The 16,822-nt window shown below is 40.7% G+C and overlaps 1 protein-coding gene and 1 long non-coding RNA gene across 2 annotated transcripts in view; both read right to left on the reverse strand.

Annotated features, from left to right (window-relative positions):
* Positions 1-5,639: 5,639 nt before the first annotated feature.
* LOC139311489 (uncharacterized) lies at positions 5,640-8,968 on the reverse strand. The gene is made up of 3 exons (XR_011599946.1): positions 8,875-8,968; positions 7,017-7,095; positions 5,640-5,686 (listed from the first exon to the last, which is right to left on the reverse strand). It is a non-coding gene; the product is annotated as an uncharacterized lncRNA (long non-coding RNA).
* Positions 8,969-13,369: 4,401 nt separating this feature from the next.
* OSMR (oncostatin M receptor) overlaps positions 13,370-16,822 on the reverse strand; it is a 33,767-nt gene continuing 30,314 nt past the window's right edge. Inside the window, exons 16-17 of the mRNA XM_070935932.1 lie at positions 15,713-15,770; positions 13,370-13,777 (exon numbers count right to left, since the gene is read on the reverse strand). Coding sequence (XP_070792033.1) covers positions 13,370-13,777; positions 15,713-15,770 — 466 coding nt within the window. The remainder of the gene's footprint in view (positions 13,778-15,712; positions 15,771-16,822) is intronic.

A 16,822-nucleotide genomic window follows, 5' to 3' on the forward strand; every position in this document is an offset into this window, starting at 1 on the left:
TCACCGAACCGGTTCTCTTTGACTGAGAGCTGGGCCCTCATTATTCCTACTTTTATTTCTCGATTTTTAGTCCAGCTGATAGGCATGGCAGAGTGGATTGCCACACTTCAGCTGGGCAGAAACCTAATGTGCTCGCATGGAGCGCAAGTTTGGTGCATGTGCAAGTGAAGCGTGCATGCGCGTGACGATCGCGTGCAAAGCGCCTGCGCGAAGAGAACCGGTGGTAACACCGGTTGGAACCCACCACTGGAACAGATACTGAATCCCTCTCCATCTTTGGATATCCTGTCACTTTTATTCAAGGATGTTTCCAATGACCATCTTCCCATAAAAATTATGGAGCTCTGGAGTTTGGCTGTCCCTGCTTTATTCTAAAAGGGATGTTGGCTCACCCAATATTTCCTTTATTTTTATTAAATTTATATTTGGCCTTTTCATCAGGAATTCACAGCAACATGCATCGTGCTTCCTCATTTTAAAGGAAAGTGACCAGACCCACCCATAAATGAATATTGATTTCTTCTGCCATTCACATGCACTTGCAAATCACAATGCTTTTATGGACTGTCAACTTTCTTCCAATCTGCTATTGGCAGCAGATAATCTCATGATTATCAAACAGTTGGAAACAACTACCAAAAGCAGCCCCAGGAAATTACTGATCCACTCCCTTTTGGCAAGTGAAAAACAAAAAACCACTTTTGTGTATTCTAGAGCTATCCGTGGTCTTTGGTCAACCAACATTTTAGGGCATGAATTCTTTCAGTATTGGAGAAAATTCAGCATAAACACAAAGACAGATTTTAAGATTAAAATTCAAAGTGGTTCTAGTTAAAATAATTCTGTTCTCTCCAGCAGAGGAGAGCAATGTGGGATCCTCCTAATGTTACTAGATCGTAACTCCCATAATCTCTGAATTAATCTTCCATGTTGGCTGGAATTACTGTTAACTGAAGTCCAGGCCATTTGATACAACCCAGAGTGCTCATTGTGACAAGCAATAAGATTCAAAATTTTCTGCTTACTGGTGAGGTAGAGATAAGTTGCTATTAGCAAATTACCACTGTCGGAAAAAAAGCAACCGAACTGAATGCGACTAGGGAATGAAGATTCAGGTGTTAGAGTTAACAATGCTCGTTGCCGATCTCCCTCCGGAAATTTTAGGTTATTGTGAATTATAAAAACAGATACAGATTGATTTTTCCTTGCAATGCAGCAAAATGTGATTTTGGAACCACGCTCAAATACTTTGTGTTTAGGGAAGAAGTGAATTGTTGCATCACTGAGAGCATCTGGGCCTGCAGAAAAGAACAGAGAAAAAAGATTTAATTTTCTTCATTTAAGCATTTTATTGGACAGAGAGGCCTTCACATCAGAAAAATGAAAAAAAAAAACACCTTCCATTTGAGCAATGGTTAGATGTTACTGAACATTCGTACTATGAGTAGTCCTCATGTACAGTTTTGATCCCTAATACTAACAGAGGAATGGGATTTTTGTATAGACCTCAGACATCACAACTAGGCTACAAAATCTAATAGTTGACCATAATGGAGCCTGCCCATTACAATTGAAAGTCAGGAAGATGTTAAGTGAACCACCTCTCTTAACAAGTCCCTATCCCTGCTCAGTCACCCCAATGTGTTCGTTAAATGAATGCATGGGTCATTAAGTGCAGCATGGGGTGCATCAGGGATGGGGAGAAACTGGAAGACCTAAAGTAGGCAGAAGCCCCCTTGTCTCAGCCTCCTAAAGCTTCCCCCACCCCAGGATACTCCATGCTCCACTTTCTGCCCCTTGGGATTCGCTAAGCCACTTTGGGCCTCCTCCCCACACTACCCTATCACTCAAATACTTTCCCAAGATCTCCAGAGCTCAAGAGGTTGGGATTTGGAAGGAGGACAAGTTTCTGGATCACGTGACAGGATTCCACGAATTGTCATTTTTTGAGATTCTGGCGAAGCTCTTGATTTGCCTTTCCACATTAGCCTAATGCCTAATCCCAAGACATTAGCATATGTTGTTAAATATGTGGAAGAAGAGAAGTCTATTGCTTGCAAGGAGATTAAATCATCTTGGTTTTCGTTCCCTCCTTAGTTACTAGCTTTGTTCCCAAGGCATTAGCATACACTATTAAAGCTGGGTGTTAGGGCAAATTCCCTAATTAACTCATGAGCCTCAAGCCAAGTTTCAAAATAAATCCAACTATTTATTAGGAACAACATGTTGGCATCTACCCAAGTGTAGTCAACTCTGCTGCATGTAATTTACGGCTCAACTATGACCCTGTTTCACCCCCTCCTCTCAGGCTGTGTCATAAATCACATTCTCCAACGAGGCACTTTTGAGGGCTATAGAAAACACACCTCACAAACTGGCTTTGGTAATCTGAGATCGAACCTTGGAAGAAGGTATGGGTGGAATGTGCTTGTGAACGTGGCTGCTGAACTGCTCCGACAGATCTCCCCACTTTCTGCCCATGACAACTTGAGAGCAGACTAGAAATGCTTTGCAAGTTGACATTGGGTAAGGGGGAGGGAAGGCTAGCACTTGCAAGGAGACAAAATCTTCTTGGCTTTCCTTTCCTTGTTAGCTTCCTTACTGTCTCCCCCCACCCCCCAGGTTTAGCAGTCTATGCTAATGCCTTGGGAAGGAAGGCTAGGGCTAGAGAGGAAAGGAAAGCCAAGCATTTCAGGAAAAGACAGACGCTTGTGGAATTCTGCCATGTGGCCGAGCAATGGAAAGTTTGGAGAAACTGCACAATGCAGCCCATCATGCTTTTCACTGGTAATTGGACTTTACCTTCTGCTGCTACCCAGTAACTCCAGTTACTCCAAATTTCAGAAGACACCACTTTGCTCCTTATTCTGGCTTCATGCGTTGCACACTGCAAGGGTACCTCAGAGATAAAACCCCATTGGTGAAGTTGTCTTGATTTATTGAGAACTGTTGTATAATTCACCTAAAAATGCAACATAAGAAAAGCTAATTAAAAAAGGAACCCAAACCAAGGAGGCCTTTGTCTTCCTTGGGTCTTTTGATTTCACTCTTTCTGTCAGAAAGCTAGGTCTGGTTACTTGTCAAGTTACCTTCTCCAAACAGAATCAGCTTAACCTCTACCTGTGAGAGGACTCACAGGTCGGTCTCAGTATGACCGCTTCAAGATCCGGGACTTCAACCAACTTAGTTTTGGATGGTTTGCTCTACCCCAGACAGACCTAGTTCACAACTTGAGGGTTCTGTTGGACTTGTGACTCTTGCTTGAAGAGCAGGTGGCAATGGTGGCTTGGTGAACTCTTTAGACAACTTCGGGTGGTACGCTAATTGCAACCATTGTTGAATTAGGACTCCTTGGGCTCAGTCATTCAAGCCCTGGTCATCTCATGTCTGGACTATTCCAATGAGCTCTACATGGGCTACCCTTGAAGAGCATTCAGAAGCTTCAACTGGTGCAAACTGTGGCAGCACGGGCAATACTTGGGCTCATATTACACCACTGCTGTGTGAGCTGCAATGGCTGCTGGCCTGCTTCCAGGTGCAATTTAAAGTGTTGGCTATGATCTTTAAAGCACTGCATTGCATGGGTCCATGTTACTTGCCCCACTGGGATTGGCCCACCTCCCCCGCGCCATCAGAAAAGGCATGCTGCAGGTCCCATCAGTCAGGAAATTCCAGCTTGTGGGGTCCAAGAGAAGGGCCTTTTCTGACATGGTTCCTGCCCTTTGGATCATCTTACCTCCTGAGGTGAGATTGGCTCCCACCTTCAGTTCTTCTGACCTTCCACAAGAACTCTGAAGACCTGCCTCTACCAAATGACTTTGAGCCCCAATAGGGGAACTTCACACTGATGAATTAAGAGGCAGTCCTACCTCCACCCCACATCCTGTTTCCCTCCCTCCCCTTCTTTTAATCCATAATTTTATTTTGATTATGATTTCCATTTTTAGAAATATTTATCTAATTAGGATTTTAATGCATTAATGCTGTAATCTGTCCAGAGTCATTTCAATGCGAGATGAGTGGGAAATAAATTTAATAAATAATGATATGACTGTAACCTTGGATTCCTGATGTCACATTTTATGCACTGGAATGCCCACTGATATTGGCTAGAATGGCAGATAAATATTGGGTGGGTGGGGAGAAGAGAGACAGAGAGACAGAGAGACAGACAGAGACAGACAGAGAGAGAGACTGAGAGAAACACACACAGAGAGAGACAGAGAGAGACAGAGAGATAGAGAGACAGAGACAGAGAGAGGAGAGAGACAGAGAGAGAGACCGAGAGAGAGACAGAGAGACAGAGAGAGAGAGAGAGAGAGAGAGAGGGAGAGACAGACAGACAGACAGACAGACAGACAGACAGACAGACAGACAGACAAAGAGATGACTGATAGAAGATAGGAAAATTCTGAGCCATTTTTATTAAATATTGACTACAAAGTAAGTAGCAGAGAAATGCCTTGGACTCCTATGACAACAGTGTTATTGCTTGAAATATAACTGACATCTAAAACCAGGTTTTGGCTGTTGCAACAAAGCCTCACATGCAGCTTTGTTGACAGAACAAAGGATATTTGTACTTAACCAATCTATCCAATCCTTAATCATCTTCGCTGCTTTACAATCAGATGCAATTTCTTCCCAACTCCCAAGATATTTCTCTTGAAACTATTAGAAGACTATATCACTCAACTGTAACAGAGCACTCTGCTTTTTCTCCTATAAAGTTAAGTACAAATAGTCCTTGGAGCCTCCTCATTACAGTTGTATGTCATGAAGTTGTAAAATGACCATCTTGCAAGCTAACATAATTCACATACTCTTGATGCTATCTCATTCTTGCCACATCAGTGTAACAATGATGGATCTATTTTGCATGCAATATTGCATGCAATATTTTGCATGATCTTTTCCTAACCTTTAAGATTCCAGTACTCTCAAAATAAATGAATTTACTCCTACTTTTCCAATCACACATTATGCATTAGAGCTGCAAAAGGTTGCTAAACGAGATGAAATGAGGACTACGCGTAGTGCTATTTATGCATTAGGAAACACAGCAATACAGGAACAGGAAAACATAAAAACGCTGTCTCATGATATAGGCCGAACAGCGCATTTTTATTTTACCTTGTTTGAACTTCTAGAATTTTCTGTTTACTAAAAAAAAAAGGAAGGAAGGAAGTGATCCTATCTTATCATCTTATCTTATCTTATCTTATCTTATCTTATCTTATCTTATCTTATCTCATCTCATCTCATCTCATCTCATCTCATCTCATCTCATCTCATCTCATCTCATCATCTCATCTCATCTCATCTCATCTCATCTCATCTCATCTCATCTTATCTTATCTTATTTTATGAAGCAGATAAATAATCCCCACTTTTGACATCTATGCATCTAGTTTGGAGTTAGCTGGAGTTTTAAAATTTATTTCTACCCAAGATTTGGATTCAAGGAGAAGATTATAAAAATTCCTGAGCCCTGTTTTTAGAATCATACTTACATTTAAAATAATTTTTTCATTTTCTTCTCTTAAACGAACTTGGATGTTAAAAATAATGTCGATTTGGGAATTGTATGCTTCAGAGTCATCACTAACATCCCATTCCAGTAGCAGTTGCTGAAGAGAATCATTTGAGTAAATCTTGAGGTTTGTTGGTTCAAACACCTGGTTTCCTGGGGGCGGGGAAGAATATTGTAAAAGGAGGAGAGGAGAGGAGAGGAGAGGAGAGGAGAGGAGAGGAGAGGAGAGAAGAGAAGAGAAGAGAAGAGAAGAGAAGAGAAGAGAAGAGAAGAGAAGAGAAGAGAAGAGAAGAGAAGAGAAGAGAAGAGAAGAGAAGAGAAGAGAAGAGAAAAATAATAATCCATAAATTTCCCCCAAATCCACTTTTTCACTTTGTCATGGAACTTTGTAGAGGTAGTACTTTTCCTTTGCTTATGACACCCAATCAATAGTTGCTAGTCTTCATCTGTTGCCTGATCAATAGTTTACTGCTCTTAATCTGTAGAGTGTCTATCTGGTGACTATAATCTATTCTGAAAAATAAGAAAAAGGACACACACACCCCAAGACTGTTTTACTTCACCTAGCTGTAATAGAATCTCAGCTTGCTCATTTCCCGTCTGTGCCATATTTTTTTTTGTAAAAAGTTTTTTTTTAATTTTTTAAAAACATAAACATAAAATACATCTTTTTGGAACGAAGCATTGATCCGGTCATAAATTGGTACAATCACTAATTCATCTTTAACAACAACTCATTTCCACTAATTATCATCTTATAAAAATAATTTTTAAAAAAGAGAAAAAAAGACCAGCTCACAATAACTTGCTCAAAACAATTACCTTTCTATTATTTCACCTCAGATCTTAATTTCCAAATAACACAAATTAATGTTTTACACAATTGTTTCCCTAAATTCTATCTATTTTATAATACCATTATCCAAAAACCCGTTACTTAAATCTTTAAATCCTAACTCAATATCATTTCATTATCTTTTCTTTTTGTTTAGATGAATGTATCTTAAAAATATAAATCATTACTATTATCATAAACAATATCTTAACTATCACTCATAGCAAATCATCTTCATTACTGTTTATCTCAACATAATCATCCTAATTTTACTAGTAATCCCAACATAATCATCTTTAATTGTTTATCACAGCACATCATCTTCATCTTAATCCTCATTTACTCTCTGGAAGACAGCTATGCTCCTAACCCACCCGAGATTTGGGAGGGGACAGTGATTCTCTTCTCCCATCCCTAGTTTAATCTTGTAAACTTTACCCAGCCAACATAATGCATAGGTCATCAATCTCTAAGTTAATTATAGGATCAATTAGGACTTCTTTAAGTGGGGAACCACCCTAAATTGTCTTGCACTGGGGATGCTTTGTCATTTGCTACAAAGCCACTTAAATTGAGCCTCTCCTTTAAACTCAGTTCTTTTACAATTCAGGAATTTAATCGTTCCATTCAAAACACTGCTGTCTATACCTTGATTCTGAAGCAGACCAAGACATAACGGTATGCAGAGAAGTATCGTGGGGAATATCCAACGGTCCATCTGTTACCCCTGAAAGATACAAGCAAAAACAGAACAGAGGTCTTTTTTTCATCAGCTGTACCGTTTAATTTTTCAGCAATCTTCTGCCAGAGCCTAACTTTGGAGCGCTTCCCCTCCTGGGATACCAGGAAGGGCTGGACAACAATTCCAGGAAGAGCTGAGCAACAATCCCTGTGTTGCTGGAGGAAGATGAAGGCGAGGAGCAGTAACAGGTATGCAAAGCACCAAATTGGAGGAAGCGGTTTTACAAAATTGCAGCTCCAAAGCAATATTTTTTGAGGGGATGGGTGGGCAGGCTCCCTTAGGCCTAAGTTTTTCAACCTCGCCAACTTTAGATAAGTTGGCGAGGTTGAGTTACTGAGTTACTGAGTTTGGAAAAACTCTGTCCTTGCCTGCCTTGGAACAAGGCAGGAAACAATTCCCCTTCCAATTTCAACAAGGCTAAACCAAACTTCAGAAAAGAGCTGGGTATTATTTATTTATTTATTTATTTATTTATTTATTTATTTATTTATTTATTTATTGGTTCAATTTATTTGCCACCCTTCTCCAGAGACTCAGGGTGGCTTACAATGCGTTAACAATAGCCTTTTGTATATACCTGCTTAGTAGGGCTTTAGCCCACCCCTAAGCAGTGTTCTTTTTTATACAAAGTCAGCTTATTGCCCCCACAATCCGGGTCCTCATTTTACCTACCTCGGAAGGATGGAAGGCTGAGTCAACCTTGAGCCTGGTGAGATTTGAATTTGCAGTAATTGCAGGCAGCTGGTGCTAGTTAACAGCACTTTAGTCTGCTGCGCCACCAAGGCTCTCTTTTATAGAGCCTTGGCGTACAGGTGGAACCTGTGCTTAAAGTTAAAAAAACCACAGTTTCGTTCAGCAATCTGAACAATAATACAAACAAGAACAACAACAGTACACAATAGATACAAACTCAAGGTAAACCACTCCAAACTCGATTGCAGAAAACTTAAGCAACAGAGTGGCAAATGGCTGGAATGCACTACCTGACTCTGTGGTTTCTTCCCCAAACCCCCAAAACTTTAACCTTAGACTGTCGACCTCACCCCATTCCTAAGATGTCTGTTAGGGGCACCAGCGTCCCTACCGTCCCTGTCCTAATGTCCCCTTTTACTCGTATCCATTTCCTGTACTCATAATCATGTTTATACTTATATATGTTATCACATGCTTGACGAGAGAGAGAGAGAGAGATGAGAGAAAGAGAGAGAGAGAGAGAGAGAGAGAGAGATAAGAGAGAGAGATGAGAGAGAGAGACTAGATAGATAGATAGATTATATATATATATATATATATATATATATATATATATATATATATATATATATATATATATATATATAGAGAGAGAGAGAGAGAGAGAGAGAGAGAGAGAGAGAGAGAGAGAGAGGGAAGGGAGGGAGGGAGGGAGGGATAGATAGATAGATAGATAGATAGATAGATAGATAGATAGATAGATAGATAGATAGATAGATCTCAGATCAGATGAAGGAAGCTGCTAGCTCTCCTCAGCAGGTTCTCTCCGCAGCCAGGAACGGAACCTTTGCATTTCGACCTGGCACCTAAAAGATCCGCGAGTCCCGCCTGAGAAGCGAAAGCGGCTCACCTGTCAAAAGGAAAAGTCACGGGAGGAAAGGAGGCGGATTCAGGCGAGGATCTCAGGTCCTCACGGCCTCAGTCGGCGGGGCAGGGGGGGCATAAAAGATGCTCTCCAGGAGAGGGGAGGGGGAAGGAGAGCGTCGCTGCCCCGCGGGGCTCCGTCCTTACCTTACACGAGGAACACGCGTGGGACGAACGGCAAATCGCAGAGAATTCCGACTTCAGGTCTGGCACTTCTGGGTTCTCTACCGCTAATCAGGGAACAAAGGAAACTAACTTGCGAAAGGGAGATTCTTGCGGGAAGGTCCGCAGTGGGGCAACACTTTGCTAACCGATCTCCCAACTTCCTAAAAACATACCAGTAGGTGAAATGAATCACTTGTAGTTTCCAGGTTGTCCCCGCCCCACTCGTGTGTGTGTGTGTGTGAACCCTCCCAACGTCTGCCGACATCATGGGAGGGGTTCTGTTGTTGTCTTCCACCTTTTTCCTGGAAGCCCCATAAACATGTTTACCACCCCCCTCCCCGAGCTGTTACATCCTCTGACGAAACGGTATCTATGGTCATGGACCCTAATAAATAGACTTTGGATTAGGCAGCTGAATAAGTAAATTCATTGGTTCCCAATGCCAATTTTTTCCTCTCCTGCTGCTTTCTGTCCCTTGAACTCACTATTGCACCAAAGTGGAGTTGCCTGTTGGAGAAAAGCTACAATGTTGACTTCATTGTAACGCTGCCCAATTAGCTGCCTTAATTGGAGCCATGGGATTCATTTCAAATCCTGAACCCCAAACCTTTAAAGTCTGCAGTCTTTTAAAGGTTCATTTCCTTCAGGTAGGTTGTTATATTGTTTTTTTGTAAAATGCCATATAAATAGGGTGCGCCATTGGACGAGTTGAGCAACCAGCTTAGGGACTGATCTAGATGGAGGAAATCTATCAATATGATTGGTAGGAACTGACAACAACTTGATGGAACATAATGTATTGATTAGTTGCAGTTGGTTATACTAACTAGAAGATTAATGCTGGGAAAGACTGAGGGCAAAAGAAGAAGGGGATGATAGAGAACGAGGTGGCTGGGTGCAGTCACTGAAGCAGTAGGCATGAGCTTAAATGGACTCCAGAGGATGATAGAGGACAGGAAGGCCTGGAGGAACTTTGTCCATGTGGTTGCGATGGCATTAGACACGACTTTGCAACTTAACAACATACTAGAAGAGGTCCAAAATTGCTGTGTTCAAACACCAACTGGACTTTTTAAAATTTTTCTTTAAAACGTTTCACTCCTCATCCAAGAAATTCAATTTAGAACTTCTTCAGAACTAAAGTTCCTTGGAAGAGAAGTGAAACATCTTCAAGAAAAATAAAAAAAAAGTGCAGTTGCCATTTGGGGGGTGGGAAAAAAAGCACTTTTGGGATAATCATGACCTGGATGACTGAGAATCTCCATAGATATTCTACAAGATGGTAGTCTGAAGGTTTCCTAGAAAATATGAGTCTTAGTGGGGCTTGTCAATAGTCTCCACTTGAAATTGCCTCCATCAGCATTAGTAGTTGCTTGGAAACGTAACTCCAAGGAAAATAGGAAAGAGCAATTCTAGAAAGAGAATATTTAGATTGCAGAAGTAGTCAATCTACCAATTCTTTTAACTTTGTAGACCTCTGGGGAAACGTTCCACAAGGCATGTGCCCACAGACAAATGTCTCTTGACTCCTATTAGATGCTGCTGCTGTCAGCATTCTGAGTAACACATCCGCCAAAAGCAGAACTCTGAGGCAGGTAGATTCCGCAAAGAACATGTTTATTAGATACATCATATCAGCACAGCCAGTGAAAACCAACTCTAAAAGTTCCCACAGTTTCCCCCCAATTAAAAGAGCAAATATTCCCCCACCCAGATGTCACCAGTCACATTATCCAATGAAAGTAGCTGGCAGGCTGCTTGGTCACTCCTCTCCTGCTTCAACTGCCCCCTGTTGAGATGACCTTGGTTCCCACAAGAAAATGTTTTGTTTTGACTGTTAGCCAGTCTATCTACTTCTGCCACTCCCTTCCCCCTCAGAGTTTGTGGCAACTATGAGGCAGCAAAAGATGGCTTCAGCCAGATTCACTTCAGAGTTGACATTTGCGTTATAAAGAGACCCAGAATCATATCCCCCCTGTCAGATCCAATAAGATGAGGAGAAATAATTGGGAGATACATGATCCCACAATCATGCGGATTTGTAACATGAAGGGCTTTATGGGTAATAACCAGCATGTAGAATTGCTTTGGTTGTTATTGACTATGAAACTACATTAACCACATAAAGTCCTTTTTGGAGGGGAGGGCTGCCTTCCTTTAGGCGTCACTTTCTCCAAGAAAATTGTAGAAGGTAGGTAAATGATAGTTTATTTTAACAACTTATCTCCGTCCATCCTGCTACTGTGATTCTGAGCAGGTAACAATAATAATAATTAAAAAATAATTGAAATAATTGAAAACAATTGCAGTATCACCAAGATAGTGTGCATCAAATACACAAATAAATGTCCTCCATTTTTACACACAAATATATTACAAGCAGTTAACCACCAAGTTTAAAAGTGAGGTTTTTGACAACTTATAGAAGGCAAACAGTTTTGGGGATAAAATGTTCTTCCACAGGGCAGGCACTAACATAAAATAGGCATCTCTCCTGGCTCCTGCAAGATGGCTCTCCTTAATAGAAGCGACCTGGAGCAGGCTCTGCTGGGACAGGAGAAATACTCCCATCACTAACCTGGCCCTGCGCCATGTAAGATTTTAGATGTGGACATCAGCATCTTGCCTTGTAACCCGAAGCTTCACCAGGTCACTGAGAACTGAGCAGTGATGTTACATGTTTTCGTCCATAACACTCCAAGGGCAAATGATCAGCCACCTAATCTCTACTTATGGGAGGGCAGAGAGGAGTCTGAGTGATTCCACTCCACCTCTCACACGGGAGGGATCCAGGCATTCAATCCACCTCAGTTGTCTGCAATCCTGACATAGCATCCCAATTCATCCCCTTCCACTGCAATTGTCTTTGGCCAGTCAAGATGCATCAGGGAATAAGAGCCCTTCAGAAACTGGCAGATAATCCCAGTGTGTCATAGGCAGGAAGGCCATTGTCAGGCATGGTTGACCTATGGCAGCCATAGGACTCAGTTGTTCATTGTCAGCCTAGTTGCAGTCCCCTTCTGGGTCTTCCGTGCCCCTTACCCTCCAGGACTCCCTGCTTTGCAGAAATCAAATGTATCTCTGGGCAGCTACTAATTGTGATACTGCTACCTCTAGATATTCACACTTTTATTTTTTTTCAAATTTTTATTAAGGTTTATGATAGCATAAAATACAATAAAAATAAAGATTAAAGGGAGAAGGGAGTGCAAGATAAAAAAAACAAAACAAAGAAAAAAGACATTGACTTCCAACTCTTTCCAACACAGTAAAATACAAACACAATTACAACCTCCAATTTTTACATATACTTCTTATAAGTCAGTTCTATTACTACACAATTATTAAATTAGGCGTGTGTTTCCCCAAAATGGGGAAATAAGGAAAAATCGTAATCGATTGCTTGGTATCGCCAGCAAACCATTACACCAAAATAACAACACATAAATAACTCCATTACACAATTGCTGCAGTTTTATATTTGGTCCCAAACTAGACTGATGGAGGTAGCCTTTTGTCATTTGCCCTTCCATGGACTCCAAAGGAACACATTTTTAAAAGAAAATAAGAAACTTTTTTTTTTTTTGCATCTCCTACTTGGTTTCTCCTCCAACAAGTAAAACAGTAGCTCAGGGGGAGATAAAAAGAACATGCCAGGGGTACAGAGCAGACAGAAGTTAAAAATTTCCAGAAGAAAACAATAGCAAACCACTTCCATTAAGCTGCAAAGAAACTGAATGGTAAGTTCAGTAACACTCCAAGAGCCATTTGGACCCGTTTCCCACAGAAAAGAAAACACCGGGAGCCACAAAATCTGGGTGAGCGTGGCCAACTCGACGTCACTCACTTCCACCAGTCACATGACTCCCTCTCTGTATCTCGCTATGTCTCTCTCTCCCACTCTCTCTGTATCTCTCTGTCTCTGCCCCAGCCGCTTCTCCATCACCTGCTGTTGTCCTTACCTTTTCAGGCCAGGCGAGGAGTGACTGGGAGGGGAGGGCGAGGGGCAGGCCCAGCCAGTGGTGGGATCACCCAACAGGGAGCCACAGCAGAGGGCCCAAAGAGCTTCATGCGGCTCCGGAGCCACAAGTTGCTGATACCTGGGTTAGTTAATAAATCACTGCAGACAGAAGTCAAGTCATTTGAAGTTAAATGATTTTTTAACATTATTTTTTCTTATTCATCTGGAAATGATGCAATCCTGTACATCTTGTTTCACATTCATGAGAGGGAGGTTCTTTTTCAAGTATGCAGTCCCCTTATTACTGTGTGTCATGTCCACGTTCGGTCAAGAATGGCCTGAATCTTCAGTCAATACAAGAGACTGTCCCATCTTTTCCTCTACAGAATGTTCCCAACTTCACTAGTTGATGTTCAGATATTATAATGCCCAGCAAACAAGTAATCCTGTTTATTTAGAAGCTGCTCACAGCGAACTAAAATGAATATACCGGTAATAACTGATATGGATATTAATCTAATAGTCTGTATTTCTTCTGGAAGTTGTGCTGCACTGAGGTCTGTAATCTAGCCAATGTACAGAACAAGAAGAATCCTTTCCCTGGATCATAGAGGGAAGCACTTCCGTTTGGTAGAGGTAATTCAAATTGTCTTTTGAATAGAGGGGTGCTTCTGGGGTGCAGGGGTTGGGGCTGCTTGTAAAACCAAAGTCTTGGAGAGGTTTGTAGGATGTGACACCTGAGTTGAATTTCTGGTCTGTTCTCTCTTCTATCTGCACTTCTGGGTAATAGGTGGATTGAGAGTATGTCATATTTTCTAATAGTATTCCCAAAGTAGATTGTTTGGGACCGAATTCCTGAGGCTTCTCCAGCATGACTAATTGGTTAGGAATCATATCATTTACTTCTGTTATTCCAAGACTCATCTGCGTGTGAAAAACAACTCAATTAAAAACTGAATTAAAAAGGCACATAAAGAGCAGATAGAATGCAGAGTGGAAAACAGATATTCAAATATCAGAATATACTCTCACCCTCCATTCAAGGATAGAGGTCTGGTCCATTCATAGAGTAATAATAGAATCTTATTTAAAAGGAGATAGAATCTGTTTTTTTTTTTAAAATCAAGGTTGGAGTCATGAGGGAAGAGGAGATATTAGCACATTGGTCAACTGAAAAGATAGATGAAGCCCACAGGCCTTTTTTCTAACTCAGATTGGTGAATTCTTTCCTGATACTTATTATCCCAATACATAACTATCACCATCATTTTTGTAGCTAATCACTGCAAATTTACAGTATGAGTCTGCATATTTATAGAGAATACTATGTTGGAAAATTTTTACCGCCAATTCCAAATCACTTTTCCTGACATGGCTACTGAGGTAATTATCAGAATTACTTTTAAATCTGCGTGTATCAATTAGCCATTCATTTATAACTATAAAGGTAAAGGTTCCCCTCGCACATATGTGCTAGTCGTTCCCGACTCTAGGGGGTGATGCTCATCTCCGTTTCAAAGCCGAAGAGGCAGCGCTGTCTGAAGACGTCTTTGTGGTCATGTGGCCAGCATGACTAAACAGAACGCTGTTACCTTTCCACCAAAGGTGGTCCCTATTTTTCTACTTGCATTTTTGACATGCTTTCCAACTGCTAGGTTGGCAGAAGCTGGGACAAGTAACGGGAGCTCACTCCGTTATGCAGCACTAGGGATTCGAACCGCTGAACTGCTGACCTTTTGATCGACAAGCTCAGCATCTGAGCCACTGCATCCTTTTTTTTTTAACTATAATAACTATATTTTTATATAGTTATATAAAAAAGTTATATAGCTAATAACTATATTTTTTGGCAAAAATACCTTTCTATTTAAAGAATGCACTCAGAATGAAACACTGAGTCTCCTAACAAAATATAAATAAAAACTCTGAATATCTAGTAGATGCTCCTCAATGCGGGTCTGCAATGTGGGCCTTATCTTTTTTTTCTAATTCTTTTAATCTGTTTTCATACGCAATCTCCAAAATGTTTAGGGAAGTACAGAGATTTGTTTTCGCAAAAGCTATACAAAATAATTTGCTTTTTATTCTCATGTTCTAAGGTGTCTTCTGCTTTCGTAAAAATGAGGAACGTAGTATTGCACTATAAGCTCTGCCCTTTACAGTCATCTATGCAACATCACAACTAAATGCGGAAGAGATGGACTTTGTATTATTATTATAATAATAATAATAATAATAATAATACTTTTATTTATATACCGCCCATTCTCCCAAAGGACTCAGGGCAGTGTACAGCCAGAATTAAAATACAAATATACAAATATACAATATCTAGTTAAAATTAATTAAAATCATTAAATAGTTTTGGCCGAAGTTTAAAACCCAAAATTAAAACCCAATTTAAAATCATTCAATTTGACAGCCCCACCTGTCGGAACAGTAGGGTCTTGAGGGCACAGCGAAAAACCCGGAGGTCAGAAATGTTACGAATATCCGGAGGCGATTCATTCCAGAGGGCAAGAGCTCCCACAGAGAAGGCTCTCCTCCTGGGTGTCGCCAGCCGACATAACTTGGCTGACGGCACCCTGAGGAGTCCCTCTCTGTGGGAGCGAACTGGTCAGTGGGAGGCTGTTGGTGGCAGAAGGCGGTCCCGTAGAAGAGATGGACTTTGTATTGCAACAGTGATGCTGTTTTTCCCCTTCCTTGGCTGTCAATACCTATTAGATGTAGTGTAACATCCATGAATCTCAACTCCCACATCCTGGATAGGAACTCCAGAAGTTGCATTATCAGCACATCTCGAGGGTACCAGATTGAGAAATGGAGATTAAATGCAATTTCTTAATGATATAACCTTACCTTGAAAAATGGAGTCACTTTAGGTTGGGGTATTGCAGGACACAAACAATTCCTTACACTGGGAAAAAAAAAAGAGAGAGATGGTGATATTAACTTTTTTCATCATAAAATGGGGGAAACCATTTTTATAAACAAAACTCAGTTTAAACAAAGGTACTTAAGACTCAGTTCCCACTTTAAAAAATGTCAAGGGCAACTGAACACTTAAAACTGTCTGCACAATTGCCTAATTTGACAAAGGATGCTTGTCAGAATAGAGCTGGAAGAGACCTTGGAGGTCTTCTAGTCCATCCCCCTTCTCAAGAAGACCCTATACAATTTCAGGCAACTGACTGTTCAGTCTCTTCTTAAAAATTTCCAATGATGACGCACTCACAACTTCTGGAGGCAAAGCTGTTCCACTGGTCAATTGTTTTAATTGTTAGGAAGTTTCTCCTTAATTCCAGGTTGCTTCTCTCCTTGATAAGTTTCCATCCATTGTTTCTTGTCTTGCCTTCTGGTGCTTTGGAAAATAAGTTGACCCCCCCCCCCACCTTTCTTTGTAGCAGCCCCTCAAATACTGGAATACTGTCAGGTCATCCCTAGTCTTTTTTTTTCTGTAGACTAGCCATACCCAAATCCTGCAGTCGTTCTTCATATTTTAGTCTCCAGGCCTTTAATTAGGAATAAGACCTTCTTATTCCAGCAAGCTGGGCTGGCTTAAAATTTTAATGGGTTATTTTATGGGGAAAGGGTTTTAAAATTTAGGGAAGCCAAACTGATTTAATTCTGTTTTAATTCTTTTTATGTGTTCTTTGTATGTGTTTTAAATTTTGGCTGTTCACCGCCCTGAGTCCTTCGGGAGAAGGGCGGTATACAAATTTAAATAAATAAATAAATAAATAAATAAATAAATAAATAAATAATCATAGTTGCTCTTCTCTGCATTTTTTGTAAATCTCATCTTTTTTTTGTAATGTGGTGACCAAAACTGGATGCAGTATTCCAGATGTGGTCTTACTAAGAATTTATAAAGTGGTATTGATACAAAATCACGTGTTTTTGATTCTATGCCTCTGTTTAAACAATCAAGGATTGCATTAGCTTTTTTGGCTGCTGCCGCACACTGCT

This window comes from Pituophis catenifer, unplaced genomic scaffold (genome assembly GCF_029215685.1).
Source record: "Pituophis catenifer annectens isolate HBS135680 unplaced genomic scaffold, rPitCat1.0.hap2 SCAF_2, whole genome shotgun sequence".
In the NCBI taxonomy this organism is placed as follows: domain Eukaryota; kingdom Metazoa; phylum Chordata; class Lepidosauria; order Squamata; family Colubridae; genus Pituophis; species Pituophis catenifer.